The sequence below is a fragment of the Pelophylax lessonae genome (genome assembly GCF_965119305.1).
Source record: "Pelophylax lessonae genome assembly, chromosome: 4".
NCBI lineage: Eukaryota > Metazoa > Chordata > Amphibia > Anura > Ranidae > Pelophylax > Pelophylax lessonae.
In genome coordinates, this window is record NC_138771.1 from 245971172 (window position 1) to 245992346 (window position 21175).

At 42.0% G+C, this 21175-nt stretch overlaps 1 protein-coding gene across 1 annotated transcript in view; it reads right to left on the reverse strand.

Moving 5' to 3' along the window:
• SLC38A1 (solute carrier family 38 member 1) overlaps window positions 1-21175 on the reverse strand; it is a 158265-nt gene that overhangs the window by 108515 nt on the left and 28575 nt on the right. The window contains exon 2 of the mRNA XM_082254379.1: window positions 11369-11559. Coding sequence (XP_082110505.1) covers window positions 11369-11487 — 119 coding nt within the window. The 5' untranslated portion in view covers window positions 11488-11559. The remainder of the gene's footprint in view (window positions 1-11368; window positions 11560-21175) is intronic.

A 21175-nucleotide genomic window follows, 5' to 3' on the forward strand; every position in this document is an offset into this window, starting at 1 on the left:
TGACATCACTTCTGCAGTCGGCTGTTGTTGGCCGACAAAATTTGTGTGCAGTCTTTTGCAGTTTTCAACAGACACGACAGCCCTGGACAAAAGACGGCCGATCGTTCGGCCGATGATCAGTACGTGTGTACGGGGCTTAAGTCTAAGGGCCTACTGGAGACAAAGCTGTACCTGAGGACCTGCAATGATAAGATGTTCATGTTTCTGCTTCATTCATTCTGTGGATCTGTGTTTCTCCACCTCTTCTTGATAATTACCCCACTAGTCCCCACCACATCAGATATCAAGGATCTTTGACATCAGGAAGTGAAGCTCTGCTCCCCTACTTAGATGGCCAACCCCCCTCCCTCCCCACATAGACACAGTGTGGAACAGGGCATGACATATTGGTCCTGGGGAACGATCAACTTTCAGGAGCCTACAAGCAATTCTGTTGATTAGCTCTTTGTCCTCTTGCTTTTTGCCTTTGTTTGGCATAAGCCCTCTTTAAAAGCTTCTGGCTATATATAGAATGGATTTAAAAACTTTATGCATGTACTCCAGCTGGGTTCCCCCAGGGAGTCCCAAATATATAACTGAATAGAGGTTTTACCAAGCTTCATTTGTTTAAGTAGAACAACTCAATAAAACAACATATTCTGTAAAACAAAACTGTAGGATAATGTGACATAATACACATTCTTTTGTCAATTTTATCACATTTGCAATTATCTTTTGTGATTCTAAATTTGCTTGCCAACACCACCAGATCCAACCAAGATTACCAGCTAATGGAACTCAACATCTAATAAAGTACTGTCAATAGGCAAGTGTTGAGAGACTTCCAGCACTGGAACAATCACCTACAATAACATTAGCTATTTCTCCTTGAAGAGGCTTATTTACAAGTATTTTTCAGAAAGTGCAGGCTTCATTCTCTGTGTTTTTACTTAGTTGAGTGAATGTGTTCTATAGTTCATTTTGATCTTTTCATGTCTTACTGTTTGAGAGCTCTGTTCCTCCAGCCTAACTAGCAGCAGAAGATGAATATACTCTTTTAATATGCTTTTCTGGATGTGATTTCAAGTGGAGACGGGGCTTTGAATTTGTCAGAAAAAACCTCTCCAGCATGATAGCTCAATATTAGCCATTGAAATCTCTGCAAGAAGCACTATAAAAATCCATTCACTGATTAACTTGCATATAACAACCTAGTATGTTCTTTATAAGTCTTTCTGCTATAGCTCAATCTGTTAAAAATGTTATACCAAAATGAATGGTTAACAGAAATTATGACCATTTCTGTAAACTTAGAAAATCTGCACATGTGCTAAACTTGCCCTTAAGCCTCGTACACACGCACTGATTGTTGGCCGTGAATTTTCGGCCATCGTCCGATCGGCCGATTGTCGGCTTGTTAGTATGATGATTCCGACAACCGACTGCGACTTTTCGGCCGAACAAAATCTGGTGTGCATGCTATAAAATTTTTGTTGGCCGTCAACAGAACGGCCGATTGTTCGTCAGTCAGTACAGATTTCGTAAGACAAAAATCAGATGAGCAAGACTGGGCATGCTCAGAGAAGAAAAAACACACGGAAAGTTAACCAGCACATGACATGCAGTTGGTTTTTGTTGGCCGACAAAATTTGTGTGCAGTCTAGAGCACATTTCAACCAACACAACAACACTGGACAAAAGACGGCCGATCGGTCGGCCAACAATCGGTGCGTGTGTACGAGGCTTTAGGGTACATTTACACTGAACACGGCCCTTAAAATCGTGCCAGTTCAGCTGAACTCGCACAATTTCAAACCCATATTTCACTGCGAGTTCAGGGGCGATTTGAATGATATCTGTGTGGGTTCATGTACAGATGTCTATTGAAATCGCCCCGGAAGTCGCCAAAAGTAGTGCAGGAACTTCTTTTGGAAATCAGTGCGGCACAGCAAAGTCAACATCGCACCGATTGGGACAGTGCTGTTTTCTGGCAATAGACTGCGATTTGGCAAGCCATTTGACATGTCAAATCGCATGTCAAATCGAGCTGATGTGAATGGGACTAAATGTTTCAGTGAAAGCATGTTTTTTTTTTAAATGCAGTATGCAGACATATGTTACATATAAAAACACCCCATACAACATGATGGGATGTTTGTAGTTAACAGCAGTGGCAGCTGGTGCATTGGGTGCGCCGCCCCCCTATCCATGCCTCCAGCCCCCTAATCTACATGCAAGGTGCCAGACGCATGGAATTCAATGGGGCTTTTTTTTTTTTAACCATGTGATTAGAGCCAGAGGCTCTAATAGGCTAAAAAAAAGTTGTGTGACAATAGCGAATGATTATTCACTATTGTCACACGGATCCTCCTCCTGGCCAATCAGGAAGCGGGTCCTGAGGCCAGTCTCTTCCCTCTCTCCTCTCTTTTCTCTCTCGTTCAAGAGAACTTTTTCCAAATTCAATCTTGTTAATATGTTGTAGTTGCTAGTTATTATCCAGGAGTTTCAGGTTTCGGCACTGGATCCATTCCTTTATTGGAACTGACAAAATACCAAACCCTAGGAAATTTCTTAGAGGCCCCGTAGCTATTGCACATCACACCTCTGCCAATTATAGAATGCCCTGTACAGTATTTTTTAAGGTATACAAGGTGTTCTTTCATTAGACGATGTGGAGAGAAGGGGTGGTGATGTCACGATCTCCACCTCTTCCAATTTAGAAAATGCATTGCATCCATTGAAAAAAGTACAGAGCTTTCTATGAATAGTGGATGTGAAGAGGGGAAGCCACTCGCACAGGCAACACAGGTGACTGCAGTGATTAAAGCCTCGTACACACGCAACGATTATTGGCCGGGAATTTTCGGCCATCGTCCGATCGGCAGATTTTCGGCTTGTTAGTATGATGCTTCCGACAACTGACTCCGACTTTTCGGCCGAACAAAATCTGGTGTGCATGCTATAAAATTTTTGTTGGCCGTCAACAGAACGGCCGATTTTCCGTCAGTCTGTACAGATTTTGGCAGACAAAAATCAGATGAGCAAGACTGGGCATGCTCAGAGAAGAAAAAACACAGCCAAGCTGGCCCAATGTTAGCATGCAAAAAATATAATTCATAGAGTTCATCTTTAATAGCTTTACCAAAATGTTATACTCGGCAGCCAGTATTGGATAGCATTGTAAACACATTAAATGGAACATAATGATTGCTTTGCCTCAGTTCACAGTAAATGTTTTCTTAGAACAATGGAAGATGGTTGGAGGCTTTGTTGCCCATTTATAGAAGGTTGAGATCCAGTATTGGTACAGATTGTATAGATATTCTTTGGAGCCTTTGTCTTTTTGCTATATTCTTTTTCATCTTTATAATCAATAAAAATGCTTCTGTTGCCTCTGCTGACATGTTATTTGCTGGCTGTGATATTGATCTTGTTTAGGTAATTTGAGCTACTAAAGCTGGCCATATTCATCTCAAATTTTGTGTCGATTCCTGCTGAATTGCCTGAAATTTAAGCCATAGTAGGTCCCTTTGGCACCACCAGCCTCTACTAAAGTCAGTTTATAATCAACTGAGCCAGGTGGGAACTTTTTAGCCAAATTCAGATGCAGTCACTGTTCAGGTATTCAAGCTGCTGTGGGTGCTGTTTGCTGCCTGAATACAAAAGCTAGCACTAGAGATTCCTCCATCCATGATGTTTTTTCTTCTTCATCCCCAAATACAAAACATGCATTGCTAGTTTTACTCAAATACAGCATGCTAATAAAGGCTTCTGACTTCCTTTATATACATTTTGGTTTAACCACTTAAGCCCCGGAAGATTTTACCCCCTTCCTGACCAGGGGGTATTTTGCGATTCGGCACTGCGTGACTTTAACGGACAATTGCGCGGTCGTGCGACACTGTATCTAAACGATTTTGGCGTCCTTTTTTTCCCCACAAACAGAGCTTTCTTTTGGTGGTATTTGATCACCTGTGCGATTTTTTGATCATGCGCTATAAACAAAAAAAGAGCGTAAATTTTGCAAAAATAGCAATATTTTTCACATTTTTTTATATGAAATTCCCCCCCAAAAAAAATGTAAAAATCAAATTTTTTTTAACATTTTCGGCCAATTTGTTTTATGCTATCTATGTTTGGTAAAAAAAATCGCAAAAAGCGTATTTTGATTGGTTTGCGCAAAAGTTATTGCGTTTACTAACAAAGGGAAAGATTTTTGTCATTTTTGTTGTTGTTTTTTTTAACGCGTAATGGCGGTGATCTGCGATTTTTTTTGCGGTACTGCGATATTGCGGCGGACAGATCGGACCTTTGACTGACATTTTTGACACTTTTGGGGTTACCAGTGACATTTCTACAGTAATCAGTGCTATACATATGCACTGTTACTGTAAAAATACACTGGCAGTGAAGGGGTTAACTTTTTTTGAAAGGGAGGGGCTATGTGTGTCCCTAGGGGCGTGCTTTGTACTGTGATTGGCTGTGGCTTCAGATGCATGAACAGTGATCAACGGTTCTACATAGTAGAACCGTATGATCATCCTTCATACACAGGGGAGAATGACAGGCAGCTTGTTTACACAAGCCGCCTGACTTTCTCCCTCTCCCCCGACGATCGCAGAGTGACCGGCGGACATCGGGTCCGCCGGTCACACGCGCGGGGGGGGGGGGTCCGTGACCACGCGGAAGCGGGAGCGCGCCTCCGGCGGCACGCGCTCGCTCCCTAGACCCTCACAGGCTAGCGACGTAGACCTACATCGCTTTGCCTGTGAGGGGCTGACTGCCGACGTAGCTCTACGTTAGGCAGTCGGCAAGTGGTTAAGGTCAGCAACTCGAAATTTACTGAAGTCAAAGGGTTAGCCAGGTAACCTGCATTTTCAGAACAAGATTACCTCTAATGTTTCACCCTCTATGTTTCTGTTAGCAAAAGTTTAATTTCCTTAAGGCTCATAGAGTGTACTGACAGTCCTATGGGCTACAGTACATGCATTTATCCAACTTGGGATGATATACACGATGGTGAGTTCCCTTTGGATTTCTATAAAGAAAGGTCTAAATACACTGTGTGCACAATTATTAGGCAAATTGTATTTTCGAGTATTACTTTAATATTGAACATCTACAGTGCTCTCGGTCAATCCAAAATGTTAATAAACCTCAAACCTGAATATTTAACCACTTTAACACCGGAGGATTTTGCTGTCTTACGTCTGGGCCACTTTTTGCGATTCGGCACTGTGCGACTTTAACTGACAATTGCGCGGTCATGCGACGCTGTACCCAAACGAAATTTACGTCCTTTTTTCCCCACAAACAGAGATTTCTTTTGGTGGTATTTGATCACCTGTGCAATTTTTACTTTTTGCGATATAAACAAAAAAAAGCGACAATTTTAAAAAAAATAACAAAATTTTTCACATTTTTTTATGAAATTTCCCCCAAAAAAATGTAAAAATCTAAATTTTTTATCATTTTAGGCCAATTTGTTTTCTGCTACATATTTTTGGTAAAAAAAATCGCAATAAGCGTATTTTGATTGGTTTGTGCAAAAGTTATTGCGTTTACTAACTAAGGGAAAGATTTCTGTAGTTTTTGGTGTTTTTTTTTAACGAGTAATGGCGGCGATCTGCGATTTTTTTTTGCGGGACTGCGACATTGCGGCGGACAGATCGGACCCTTGACTGACATTTTTTACACTTTTGGGGTTACCAGTGACATTACTACAGTAATCAGTGCTATAAATATGCACTATTACTGTAAAAATGACACTGGCAGGGAAGGGGTTAATTTTATTGGAGAGGGAGGGGTTAATGTATGCCTGGTGCTTACTGACGTGTGTGGGGGGAGGTGACTGAATGACTCAAGGACAGATCGCAGGGTCAGCTATGCTGAACCCTGCAATCTGACCCTGCCTGTCACTTCGGAGATCCGCCTGCTTTGTTTACACAAGCGGGCGGATCTCCAGACTCAATTCCCCGACGATCGGGGAAGAGCAGCGGTAGACATATGCCGGTTTTCGGTAATTCGATATATCGCGGTATTGCATAGCCACGGTATTGTTATTGTGGCATTTTGAAAATACCGAGTTTCTCTGCTTCTGGGTCTGACTTGTGAATTGATACATTTCAGTGAGCTGGATGACTCATTCACTCACACAGCTAACGCCTATCAGCATTAAGAGCTGGTTCACACTACCACTACCAGAAAGTCGCCCCGTGACTTGAAGAGACTTGTTTAGAGACTTGGAAGAGACTTGGAAGAGACTTGTGCACTACTTTGAAGAGACAGGCGACTTTGTCTGTGGGGAATGCCTGGCTAATCTCTTTCTTCTTCCTGGAAAGTCTGATAACAAGTCGTGTCAATTAAGATAAGGAGGCGACTCCCATTGAAGTATATGGGACAGTCGGATCACAGGTCGCCTCAAAGTAGTACAGGACCCTTTTCTGAAGTCGGAGCAACTTCAGTAGTGCCAATTAAGACGGCACTGATTGATTAACATTGCTTTTGTTATGTCAAGCGACCTGCGGCTACACAAGTTGCCTCACAAGTCGCGCTAGTGTGAATGGGCTCTAAGTCTCCCAGTAACTATAAACAAAAATGATTACATTGTATCTTTTCCTTCCCTCTGCCAGGGAGAAAGGAAGTTTAACCTCTTAAAGACTGGACCTTTTTCTGACACTTGTTGCTTGCAAGTTAAAATCAGTTTTTTTTTGCTAGAAAAGTACTTAGAACCCCCAAACATTAATAGATAAAAACACCGGTCCTCCTGCAGGTTTAACCAATTAATGACTTTACTATTGCTTTAGGCCTGGTTCACATGTATGCGGGTTGGGGGCCCACATTTGCACAGGCATAGCAGCCCATTGATGTGAATGGGCTTGAGCTGCTATGCCTGCGTTTTCAGCTGAAAAAAGGTGCATGCAGAATTTAAAAAAATGCAGTGGCCATGAAATCCATCGTTCTTTTGCACCATGCGACTTACCTGCCGTTGCTGCACATGCAAACTGTTTTTAGATGCCGTGCCCACGTTTCCAAAAAATGCAGAAAGCTTGCCAGAGCAGGAACAGCAGGTTAGTCGCATGGTGCAAAAGCAGGATGGATTTCAAGGCCCCTGAATTTTAAAAAAATGCTGCATGCACCTTTTTTCTGCGGAAAATGAGGGCATAGCAGCCCGTTCAAATCAATGGGCTGCTATGCCTGTGCAAATGTGGGCCGCCAACCCGCATACATGTGAACCGCCAACCCGCATACATGTGAACCACCAACCCGCATACATGTGAACTAGGCCTAAAGCAATAGTAAAGTAATTTATAAACAACACCTCCTTCAGGTTTAACCACTTCTTGACCACAAGGATTTGCCCTCTTAATGACCAGGCCATCGGATCGGAGCCGAGCGCCAGGACCAGTTATCACCAGTCAGGCCAGACACTGCTTGATGACCTATTTTAGGCCTGGTTCACAGAGTCTGTACTGACTGACTATATAATAATGTGCATAAGTGAACCAAAGCCCCTAAATTTAGCAATGAAATTGAAGTGAGGTGGAAATTAAATAATTTAAATTTAATAATAGAATACCGTGATAATACCGTATACCGTGGCAAAACCTTAATCAATTAATCGCAGCATGAAAATATGATACCGTCACAAGCCTAAGCAGCGGCGATCGCCGCTGCTCCTCCCCTGGCCCGACTCCCGCTGTGACTGAATACAGTGGGAGCGAGCCTCCGGCGGCGCGCGCGCGCCGCCGAGAAGGGGGAGTGTCTGCTGGCGTAGGTCTACGTCGTCAGACCTACAACAGCCACTTTGCCGCAGTAGAGCTCTAGTGAGCAGACGGCAAGTGGTTAAGAAAATAAAAGTGAGGTTTTGGCTTTCTTAGGAGAATATCTGTGTGCACAATTATTGGGCAACTATTAGTGGGCAGAACTATTATGCAACTAAAAATTTAAAATGAAAATTTTCCCAATTCACTTGTTTATTTTCATCTGTTAACCACTTAAGCCCCGGAGGATTTGGTTGCTCAAAGACCAGGGCCTATTATGCGATTCGGCACTGCGTGATTTTAACAGACAATTGCGCGGTCGTGCGACGCTGTACCCAAATGAAATTGACGTCCTTTTTTCCCCACAAACAGAGCTTTCTTTTGGTGGTATTTGATCACCTGTGCAATTTTTACTTTTTGCGCTATAAACAAAAAAAGAGCGACAATTTTGAAAAAATAACAATATTTTTCACATTTTTTATATGAAATTCCCCCCAAAAAAATGTAAAAATCTAAATTTTTTAACATTTTAGGCCAATTTGTTTTCTGCTACATATTTTTGGTAAAAAAAATCGCAATAAGCGTGTTTTGATTGGTTTGCGCAAAAGTTATTGCGTTTACTAACTACGGGAAAGATTTATGTAATTTTTATTGTTTATTTTTTTTAACTAGTAATGGCGGCGATCTGCGATTTTTTTTTTTTTTTGCAGGACTGCGACATTGCGGCGGACAGTTCAGACCCTGACATTTTTTACACTTTTGGGGGTACCAGTGACATTACTACAGTAATCAGTGCTATACATATGCACTGTTACTGTAAAAATTACACTGGTGGGGAAGGGGTTAACTTTATTGGTGATCAGTGGGTTAAATGGGTCCCTAGGGGCGTGATTCTAACTGTGGGGGGGCATGGATAGTGATGTAACCACAGAGATATACGATCCTACATAGCAGGATCATATAGTCTCTGCAGTTACACCAGGGAGAATGACAGACGGCTGTGTTTACATCAGCCATCTGCTTTTCTCCCTCTCCAGCCGGAGATCGCGAGTGGCCGGCGGACATCGGAGCCGCCAGTCACTCGCGCGGGGATGTTAGGGAACGAGCGGGGGCAGGAGCGCTCCTCCGGCGGCGCGCGCTCGCCCCCTAGAGGTTCGTGGGCGAGTGATGTACCGATACTTTGCCCAGGTGGGGCTAACCGCCGCAGTAAATAGTTGTGCGGCGGTCGGCAAGGGGTTAAAGTGAGAATAGTAAACAAAAAACTCAAATTTTTTCAAATAAACATTTCTGATATATATAAAAAAAAAATCCATGACCAATAACGCCACCCTTCTTTTCAATAAGAGTCATAAGCCTTCCATTCATGGAGTCTTTCTTAATCTGTTGACGATCATCTTTTTGTGCAGCAACAACCACAGCCTCCCAGACACTGTTTAGAGAGGTGTACTGCTTTCCTTCACCATAAATCCCCCATTTAAGAAGGGTCCACAAGTTCTCAATAGAATTTAGGTCATGTGAGGAAGGGGGCCATGTCATTATTCTTTCATCTTTCAGGCCTCCTGGCTAGCCATGCAGTGGAGTACCTCGATGCATGCGATGGAGCATTGTCATGCATCAATATCATGGTCTTTTTGAAAGATACAGACTTTTTTCTGTACCACTGCTTGAAGAAAGTGTCTTCTAAAAACCAGCAGTAAGTTTGGGAGTTGATTTTGAATCCATTTTCAACTCAAAAAGGCCCAACTAGCTCATCTTTAATAATACCAGCCCATACCAGCACCCAACCTCCACCTTGCTGGTGTCTGAGTTGAAGTGGAGCTCTATGAATGTCACTGATCCAGCCACAGGCCCGTCCATCTGATCCGTCAAGAGACTCTCATCTCATCGGTCCAAAAACCTTTAAAAAAAATCTGTCTTCAGATATTTCTTGGCTCAGTCTTGACGCTTCGACTTATGTGCCTTGGTCAGTGGTGGTTAGGTTTCAGCCTTCCTCACATGTCTTCGAGCACTGAACACCCTGTACTTCTGGGCACTCCGGGTAGGTTGCAGTTCTGGAATATGACAGCACTGGAGGATACTGGGTTCCTAGTATGCTGCACATTTGATTCTTCTCAAATCTTTGGCAGTTAATTTGCATCTTTTTTTCTCAACACATTTCTTGTGACCCTGTTGACTATTTGCAACAAAACATTTAGAGTCGGTTCACACTATGGCGACAGGACTTCGGGGCGGTTTGAACAAGTCGCCGTGCACCGCGACTTCGGCTGGCACTGACTTCACATAATGGAAGTCAATGCAAGTCGCTCCGACTTCGGCCAAAAGTAGTGCAGGAACCTTTTTCTAAGTGGGAGCAACTTGAGTCGCTCCTATTAGACAGTTCCCATTGCACAGAATGGAGCACGACTTGTCAGGCGACCAAGTCGCCTGACAAGTCGGAGTAGTGTGAACCGGCACTTAATGGTTTTGTGATCACACCCCCAATGTCTTAGCTATTTCAATAGTGCTGCGTCCCTCTAAAAGATTTTTTTTTACAATTTTTGACTTTTTAGAGTCAGTTAAATCTCTTTTTTGGCCCATTTTGCCTGAGGAAGAGAAGCTGCCTAATAATCATGCACACCTTGATATAAGGTGTTGATCTTCTTAGGCCACACCCACCCTCATTACACAAATACACATCACCTGATATGCTTAAATCCAATAAGCATTCAAGTTTATACAGCTTAGAGTTGGACAATATATATACAAATGATGATTTGGTCAAAATACTCGCCTAATAATTGTGCGCACAGCATAAATATTGAGTTATGCTAGAAAACCCCTTCAGTCCCGGTTCACACTTGTGCGATGCCGGAAGGCTGTGAATTCACAGCCTGTTCCCGCATCGCAAACGCACATCTGGCAGTTCACACTGCCATATGCGATACGCAGGGGGTGTCAATTAAATGTTAACGACACCCCCAGTTTGATCGCATATCGCAGTGCGATCTGATAGTTCGCACAGGATCGGATCGCGCAAGTGTGAACCACTGTGCGATCCGATCCTGATGCGGCTGGAAAAAAGGGTCATGTGCGTGTTTGGTGCGGATACAGTGCGAATTCAGCCATACAAAGCGTATGGCTGAATTTGCATCCGCACATCCGAATTTGCATCGGCGCACTCGCTATAGTGTGATCCGGCCCTCAAACCACCGAAACCTGATGCAGAATAGCTATGTGTTAACTTAAATAAGGCTATTGAATGCTTATTTACAATTGGTTGCAAAGAGTTTCAACATACCTGTATTGGGGTTTAACAATCTTTCAGTCCTTGAGTAGGGACCAATTTTATGCACATTAAAACATTTTCATATTCTGAACAAGTAGTAAAGCACTTTACTACTATTTTACTACTGTAAAATATGTTTCTACTTTAGTGCCCATCAGGTGCCCTTTAAGCTTTTCTTTCTTGGTTGAGCACTAACAATTATTTTCAAAGGAAAAAAAAAAAATCAGGAAACATGCTCATTCAAAACAAAGCAAATAATAATTCTTGCCTACAGTGATATGATGGAATTTTAATCAGATGTAGTTAATAATTAGTAAGATGACTGTCGTTTCAGTGATCCATAGCTAGGAACATTACCCACCTGCTGATACGATTACCATCTGCCTCACTGAGCTCATTGGAATCATTGCTGATATTATCATCCTCTGGCGTGTTCATGTTCTGTAATTCTGTCAATTCCAAACCGTTTTTGAAAGGCATTTTGCAAGCTTGTTTCCAGTCGCTAGCTTTTATTTAATATGTATTTTTCTCTGTGTATGCTTAGCAGTGAACCTTCAAAAAAAAAAAATAGTTTTGTAAATACAAATATACATACACATATTCATTCATAATGAGCCAAGTCCAGAACTGTATACATTACTTGTAGCCCAAATCCATAAACAGTTTTGGATAGAGCAGGAAAGGGTTTTAGGGCTCTTTCACACAGTCCGCCTCCGTAGGCGGATCCGTGCTGCTCAGCGGGGATCGATCCGCCGATCCCCGCTGAGCCGGCGGATGACAGCTCCGTCTCCGCTTGCAGTGCGGAGAGGGAGGTGTCACAGCTCCCGCTGATCTCTATGGGGGATCGGATGAGAGCGGACCGCCTGTCCGCTCTCATCCGATCCCATCCGATCCGATCCCCAGGACGGATGGAAAATAGGGTTTCCATCCGTCCGGATTTCATGGACAGGATCGGATGCGGAAGGCAGCGGGTGTCAGCGGAGGTGTCTCTGCTGACATCCGCTGCTCCATAGGGCTGAATGGGCATCCGATCAGATCCACCTAAAAAACTGACAGGCGGATCTGATCAGAACGCCCGTGTGAAAGAACCCTTAGTGCAGCGATCGCATGTAATATCGGAGCGCACTGCTCCTTCATTGCATGCGATCGGCTGTGCGGTGCGAATTCAGCCATACACTTTGTATGGCTAAATTCGCACTGCACCCGCACCAAAGTCCCACAGGACCCTTTTTTTCAGCCGCATCAGGATCGGATCGCACAGTGGTTCACACTTATGCGATCCGATCCTGTGCGAACTGTAAAGATCGCACTGCGATATGCGATCAAACTGGGGGTGTCGTTAACATTTCATTGACACCCCCAGCGTATCGCATATGGCAGTGTGAACTGCCAGGGGTGCGTTTGCGATGCGGGAACAGGCTGCAAATTCGCAGCCTTCCCGCATGGCATAAGTGTGACCCGGGACTTAAACTCAGTCAAGTTTTGTGTTCTCATTCCAGACATAGCGTAAGCAGTGTTGAAGGAATAAAGCAGAAGTTCACCTAAAATGTGAAGCTCCGCCAATCCTCCTTTTTGCCTCCTCTTCTGCCTGTTTTACAAAACCTTTTTTTTTGTGAGTGGGTACCTATTTCTGGCACTCATCTAGAGGGGCAGAGTGGAATTTCCTCCCCCCTCCCCCTCCCCTCCTACCCACAACCTTCTGGGACAAGTTAAAGGTCCCAGGAGGCTGAGGGACGATTCAGAAAGCATGTATAGTGGTGGGGAGACAGCTGTGAAACACCAGGAAATCACAGGTGACTTCCCACATCCAAGATGGTGGTGCCAGGGACCCAAAGCCAGGAGAAGAACCAGCCCCAGTGAAGACAGCGCTGAATCCCTGGGCTGGTAATTGTCTTTTCGTTAAAAGTAAGCAGCTACAATATTTATATCTGCTGACTTTTACTTTTTTTCAGAAATGACTGAAGCTCCTCTTTAAGCAGTCCTCCCAGCAGTGTTTGTTGAAGGTCAACTCTTTGCTGAAGTTGGGGCTAGGTATGCAAGGAGGAAAGTGCTAACAGAACATATAAAGTCCAGATTTGATTTTTTCAGATTCTTATATCATCAAAAGTCAAAACATTTCACCTGTGTATACCCAGACCCTCTGAACCCACTAAATGTATTTTATGATATACAAATCTGATTAAAATCAAATATGGCCTTCATACTTTCTTTTTGAGGTACTTTGCTTTTTACATACCCTTGCATACCCAGTTCCTACTCGAGGCTTCATATGCTGTGTCCCCCCTTTGGGGGATTTCTGTTCTGTCTGACACTTGTCCAATGGACAGGAAGTGAGGAGAAATCTCCCCCACAAGGATACAGACAGCAGTAAATATCTGGCAAACGTTCTACCCTTCCCTTCTTTTAAAATGAAATACAGTAAACAATTGCTTCATGTGTGTGACCCTGTTAGGAAAATTTCCTCTCATTCCTTATCTTTCTGACAACTGTGAAATAGATATACTTCAGAATCAATATTACTACATATACAGAAGCACCACATTGTGTCTGTTACTTATACACAAATCAAATAATACAAAAAGTGCAAAATTGTTAAGAAAATCCTCTCAGTTGACCAAAAGATATACATTTGGCCTGTTGCCTCTAAATTGTCCATAGAGATGTACATTAAATGGGCCACAAAAAACAAAAACAAACCACAAATATTTTTACTCCGTTTGTTGTTACTAAAACTACTTAACCACTTCAGGCCCGGAAGGTTTTACCCCTTTAATGACCAGGACATTTTTTTTTGCGATACAGCACTGTGTTGCTTTAACTGACAATTGCGCGGTCATGCGACACTGTACCCAAATAAAATTCATGTATTTTTTTCCCCACAAACAGAGCTTTCTTTTGATGGTATTTGATCACCTCTGCGTTTTTTTTTTTTTATTATTTTATTATATCTTTTCATGTGACAACACTGAAGAAATGACACTTTGCTACAATGTAAAGTAGTGAGTGTACAGCTTGTATAACAGTGCAAATTTGCTGTCCCCTCAAAATAACTCAACACACAGCCATTAATGTCTATACCGCTGACAACAAAAGTGAATACACCCCTAAGGGAAAATGTCCAAATTGGGTCTAATTAGCCATTTTCCCTCCCCGGTGTCATGTGACTCGTTAGTGTTACAAGGTCTCAGGTGTGAATGGGGAGCAGGTGTGTTAAATTTGGTGTTATCGCTCTCACTCTCTCATACTGGTTACTGGAAGTTCAACATGGCACCTCATGCCAAAGAACTCTCTGAGCATCTGAAAAAACGAATTGTTGCTCTACATAAAGATGGCCTAGGCTATAAGAAGATTGCCAAGACCCTGAAACTGAGCTGCAGCATGGTGACCAAGAACATACAACGGTTTAACAGGACAGATTAAACTCAGAACAGGCCTCGCCATGGTCGACCAAAGGAGTTGAGTGCACGTGCTCAGTGCCATATCCAGAGGTTGTCTTTGGGAAATTGATGTATGAGTGCTGCCAGCTTTGCTGCAGAGGTTGAAGGGGTGGGGGGTCATCCTGTCAGTGCTCAGACCATACGCCGCACACTGCATCAAATTGGTCTGCATAGCTGTCATCCCAGAAGGAAGCCTCTCCTAAAGATTATGCACAAGAAAGCCCGCAGTTTGCTGAAGACAAGCATACTAAGGACATGGATTACTGGAACCATGTCCTGTGGTCTGATGAGACCAAGATAAACTTATTTGGTTCAGATGCTGTCAAGCGTATGTGGTGGCAACCAGGTGAGAAGTACAAAGACGAGTGTGTCTTGCCTAAAGTCAACCATGGCGGTGGGAGTGTCATGATCTGGGGCTGCATGAGTGCTGCCAACACTGGGAAGCTACAGTTCATTGAGGGAACCATGAATGCCAACATGTACTGTGACATACTGAAGCTGAATATGATCCCCTCCCTTCAGAAACTGGGCCGCCAAGCAGTATTCCAACATTATAATGACCCCAAACACACCTCCAAGACGACCACTGCATTGTTAAAGAAGCTGAGGGTAAAGGTGATGGACTGGCCAAGCATATCTCCAGACCTAAACCATATTGAACATCTGTGGGGCATCCTCAAACAGAAGGTGGAGAAGCGCAAGGTCTCTAACATCCACCAGCTCCGTGATGTCATCATGGAAGAGTGGAAGAGGACTCCAATGGCAACCTGTGAAGCTCTGGTGATCTCCATGCCCAAGAGGGTTAAGGCAGCGCTGTAAAATAATGGTGGCCACAAAAAATATTGACACTTTGGGTCCAATTTGGACATTTCCACTTAGGAGTGTACTCACTTTTGTTGCCAGCGATTTAGACATTAATGGCTGTGTGTTGAGTGATTTTGAGGGGACAACAAATTTACACTGTTATACAAGCTGTACACTCACTACTCTACATTGTAGCAAAGTGTCATTTCTTCAGTGTTGTCACATGAAAAAGGTATAATGACATATTTACAAAAATTTGAGGGGTGTACTCATTTTTGCGAGATATATATATATATATATATATATATATATATATATATATATAATTAATACATTCAATTAGGTTCACTAGCCTGCTGCAACATACCAATGTTTCCACATGCTTGAACCTAACACAAAGGGGTTCCTTACCATAAAGTATAACGCTGGTCAATCATGATGCAGTTGACAGATCACGCAAAGAGCTGACTATAGTGAGGTAGCATACATGTGCATGATCCAGCAATAACATGGGTTAATTGGCAATAAAAATGCAACGCATAGTTCACATAAATATTTGCTGAAAATGTTCAATAAACCTACTGTTCAGATTCGTTGAACATTCAGTGAGTATTTGTATTAAATATTTAGATGTGTTGCCAATAGCAACGAAGTTTCACTTCTCATAATTTTAAAAATTAAATTAAAAAATGACTAGACATTTTCTAACTGTTAATTACTGTAGTAAGAATAAATATGCAGAGTAAACATGCTGTATTCTTTTCAGGGTTATAGATTGCTTAAACTTCAGCGTGGGTTGATCTCACCAGAATAACTAGGTTGACTGAAATGTCCCCACAGTAGTTAGAAATTCCCAAGACCTGATTTACAAAGGTCATAAACTCACTCACCAGACTGTTGATCTTGGGAAATGGTATCAGAGATACCTTAATCTGATTTACTAGGAACAAACATGATGCACATGTGTCTGTAGTGAACAAATGCATGCATGTACACAACTGAGGACTATGTGAATACAAATTATTTAAGTCAAACTAAAATCTCATTGTTTTATATAAGTTGCTGAAAATTTTTGAATTCTACATAAAATAAACTATTTGCATGGTGATAGAATTTTTTTTTTTTTTTTTTTATTATTATTAGTGGTTTTGCACAGAGCAGCCCCAATCCTCCTATGCTTGGGTCCCCCGATGACGATCCAGGCTCCTCCCTCCTGGTGGGTGCCCCCAGAGCTAGCAGTCTACTATGAAGGCACCCACACAGGCTCGCTGCCAAGCCGGGGGTTTTGTGTGTCTATTCACACACAGAGCTGCGGTTCGGCACTCCGGGGACTCTCTCTCCTCATTGGCTCAATGGCTGTAATTGACAGCAGCGGGAACCAATGGCACCCAATGAGAAGGGAGAGTTTTCGGAGAGCCGAGGCTCTTGTACACATCACTGGTTTGAGATAGGGCTCAGGTAAGTATTAGGGGGCTGGGGGAGGGGGGCTGCTGCACACAAAAGGTTTTCTCCCTTCATGCATAGAATGAAAACCTAAAGTTAGGAGCTGATTGGCTACCATGCACAGCTGCACCATATTCTGAGTGCTCCGGTTTTAGTAAATTAACCCCTGGGTGTCATTTAACTAGGATGAGGAGTGGAGGTTGGCTAGTAACATGAGGAGGTGAGTATTGCAGGGAAATCTGTTTTTCTATGTTTTTCATTACTGGGCAATACATTTTATAAATAAAAGAAAACCTGGAATTCTTCCCCAAAACTGGCAGTATACATTTAGTAGGTTATTTACTTAGTAAATTTTAACCATGGGTATTAGTATATTCAAGCCTTCACTGGTAATTTGAAATAAATTGTTAAGTTTTATTCTGTTGCTTGCTGGTGTATTAACCACCGGTCACACGCCCGGGGGGGGGGGGGTCCGTGACCGCGCGGGAGCACGCCTCCGGCGGCGCACGCTCGCTCCCTAGACCCTCACAGGCTAGCGACGTAGTACTACGTCGCTTTGCCTGTGAGAGGCTGACCGCCGCAGTAAATAGTCGTACGGCGGTCAGCAAGTGGTTAATATTCTTACATATAATGCCATAACAATGATTAAAGTGTTACTAAACCCAGGAGCCTGCATTCACTATATCTGGTCTCCCACAGTACACAGGACATGGAAATGCAATTATTTTAGCAAATATAAACTGTTTATCACCAGTTAGAGCAGTCTTGTGACTATCAGTATCTGGTTAAACCTTGTAGGAGGAGTTTTCATTCTCCCCTAATTGTCCTATGATTCTGCAGGACCCCAGATGCACTGATTGGCCCTGTGCTTATCAAATCACTCTCCCAAGAAAAGAAAAAACCTCTAGCAATAAACACCAAACTGACCATGTGTATCTTCCCCCCAAGACTCTGTTCTATCAGGAGATGGACTGGGGACAGTAGAAGAAGAGGAGGATCAGAGAAGACAGAATCAAATAGCCTTTTTTACAAAATTCAGAGGATTAAACCCTTAGGTTCCACAGTGCGAATAACAAGCATGCTTTACTGCATGTGCAGACTGATTGATTTTACGGTTGTTGGTTTAGTAACACTTTAAGATTATATAAAAATTACATAGAAATAACCTTTTATCTACAACACTTCCATATATTTCAAGCAGGCAGCTGATATATGTATCTCAAGACAGGTTTCCTTTAAAAATATGTGCACAACATCAGATACAGTTTTATCACTTCGGATGTAGGAGAGGCCTGCCAGTTATTTCCTGTTTAGTTTTTGTGGTTGGAAAGTGGTTTTGCTCTAAAGTGTGATAGTAAGGGAAGAAATGGTAAACAGTTTTTTTAAATGGCTACAGAAAATTAAGAATTCAAGAACAGTTTAAAGAAATCAGTTAAATCATTCAGTATTCTAGTTTTACACCAAAAACACTGCAGCTGTGTTAAAAGTCAAAAGATCACTTTAGACAATAATGGTTTCTGGCCACCTGCACAGTTTTATCCCACTCCACTTCCATCTCCATCTTCTGACCCCCAGCTCTTTTGGGGTTATGTATTGCATTTGTTTTCTGAGAAGGTGGGTACCTCGTGTAATAAATTGATTACAAAACAAAAACCTATTTTTTGATTTTAAATTTGTATTCTATACCTTCTCTATCTCTTTAACAGATTATTTTGTCAAACACAGTGTGGCTAGGGTATCTTAGACTTCCTATGTCTGCTACTAGAGATGGATATCCATTGTTATTTTAAAAAGTTTTTGTCCTTGTTTTTTTTATTATTCACCTTCTTTCTAAAAAATATTTTTTTCCCTTCTATTAAGGGTCCTTCATTACAGGCTTTCCGCCCGGCGGACTCCGTTGAGCTGGCAGATGACAGCTCTGTCTCAGCTTAAAAAAGAAGGGGGATAATGGTTTGCCATGTAAAAATGTACAGTTGCCTCCATCCCTATGTGTAAACATATGGAAAAACAGGAAAAAATGGGACTTTAATTGAGGAACAACTGGACATAAAAAATTAATACTGTATTTTATTAAATAAATATACATAATTTAGTAACACTGTAACATATACGTATACAGAGGAAAAGCACACAGTAGATACAATAAATACATAATACATCCAAAATAAATACAATATTTCTAGGACCAAAAATGGATCACTCAAGAATACAATAGATATGTCATGACATGAATTCACTGTGTGCTCACATTCTTTACATATATTATGATTATGCTAGACCATCAATTTTGAGTAATTTGTCGGCTCTACGCGTTTCATGGACCTCCGTCCATTCATCAGGAGCTTGAATGTGTATCTAAAAGCTAATGAGAGTATGGGTTATGTTGATATACTAAAATAAAATATGAATATAAATAGAAGATATATTGAAGTGGACAGCTTACTTCGCAGAGACAGACCTGTCAGATCCCCGCTCCCCTCTATGGGGAGATCGGATGAAAACAGACTGCCTGCCCGTTTTCTTCTGATCCGATCCTCCAGACGGAGGGAAAATAGGGTTTCCATCCATCTGGATTTCACGGACAGGATTGGATCGGATAGCAGCAGGCATGTCATCGCAGACATCTGCCGCTTCATAGGGGTGCATGGAGCATATGATAAGGTCCGCCTGAAAAAAACTACAGGTGGACCGGATCGGAAAGCCTGTGTGAAAGGGGCCTTAGTTTGTTTAATTTTACTTTTGTTACTATCTAGTTCTCCACTGCTTATGTAAAAGCAAAAGTTCTATGAATCCAAATTCACATACTGTATTTTCTGGCGTATAAGACTACTTTTGAACCTCAAAAAAATCCCCCAAAAAACAAACAAAGGCACTCACCCGTTCGATCGACTACTACTATGACATAACATGCTGTATTGTATTGCATTATTAGTCTTTTTTTCATTTTTTTTCATTGTTTCAATGTCGACTTTTATCTATATTCAATAAATATTGTTAATTTTATTCTTTTTTCGTTCTTTCCCTGGCTTACCTACATACTTTCGACTAATAGCCCGCTATAGTCCCAATCCTTTTTATTCCTATCACCAGTGTATTCTGGGATCACTGATGTGGAATAATTCCTCTCACTTGCCATATAGTAAGAGTGATCAACACCGTCTGGTGAGTGAGAATTTCTTCCATATTTTTTGCACGGAGGGTGCACCATCACTATATTCATGACATTTCTTCACTATTTTTTTCAACATTTTTTCACTACGCATCACACCTTTTGGCAGGAAGATTGCACACGTTTGGGTGAAAATCAGGAAAGGATTCAACATATGAATATTGTTGGACTGTTTTCATGGGACTTTAAGTAATTCATTTTTCATATGATTTTCATATGCTTTTTATATGTTTTTATATGATCTTTAGTACATTTATCATGTTTTTACTTATGAGCACAGTGGGTGTAAGAGGAAATCTTCTTTATTCACTTTATATGAGCACAATATACTTTTACTAGGACTTTAAAGATATATATGTCACTTAATATTTTTGCAATAGCCACATGGAATCCATGTGGTTATTTGGTGTATTATTTAAAATTATTTAGAAAGAGCTAGCACTGTTGACTGCATAGAGTACACTCTCCTTGTGGTAACATATTACTAAACATAGGCACACCAGTGGCTTACAGCAGCAGCTCCACAGTGTTATTTATTCACACATTTTTTGGCGCGATTGTATTCACTGAAAATACTGCGTAATGACAACGTGAAAGAAGTTTGAAAACTTTGAAAATCTTTGCCAATTTATTAAAAATAAAAAAACAAAACAATGCCATGCACATAAGTATTCACAGCCGTTGCTCAATACTTTGTTAAAGCACCTTAGGCACCAATTACAGCCTAAAGTATTTTTAAGTATGATGCTACAAGCTTGGCAAACCTATTTTTGGGCAGTTTCCCCCATTCTTCTTTGCAGGACGACTCAAACTCCATCAGGTTGGATGGGGAACGTCAGTGCACAGTCATTTTCAGATCTCTCCAGAGATGTTCAATCGCGTTCAAGTCTGGACTCTGGCTGGGCCACTCAAGGACATACAGAGTTGTCCCATAGCTACTCCTTTGTTATCTTGGCTGTGTGCTTAGAGTCGTTGTCCTGTTGGAAGATGAACCTGTACCCCAGACCAGAGCGCTCTGGAGCAGGTTTTCATCAAGGATGTCTCTGTACATTGCTGCATTCATCTTTCCCTCAATCCTGACTAGTCTCCCAGTACCTGCCGCTGAAAAACATCCCCACAACATAAAGCTGCCACCACAATGCTTCACTGTAGGGATGGTTTAGCCCAGGTGATGAGCAGTGCCTGGTTTCCCCCAGACATGATGCTTGCCATTCAGGCCAAAGAGTTCAATTTTTGTATTATCAGACCAGAGAATTTTGTTTCTCATGGTTTGAGATTCTTTTAGGTGCCTTATGGCAAACTCCAGGTGGGCTGT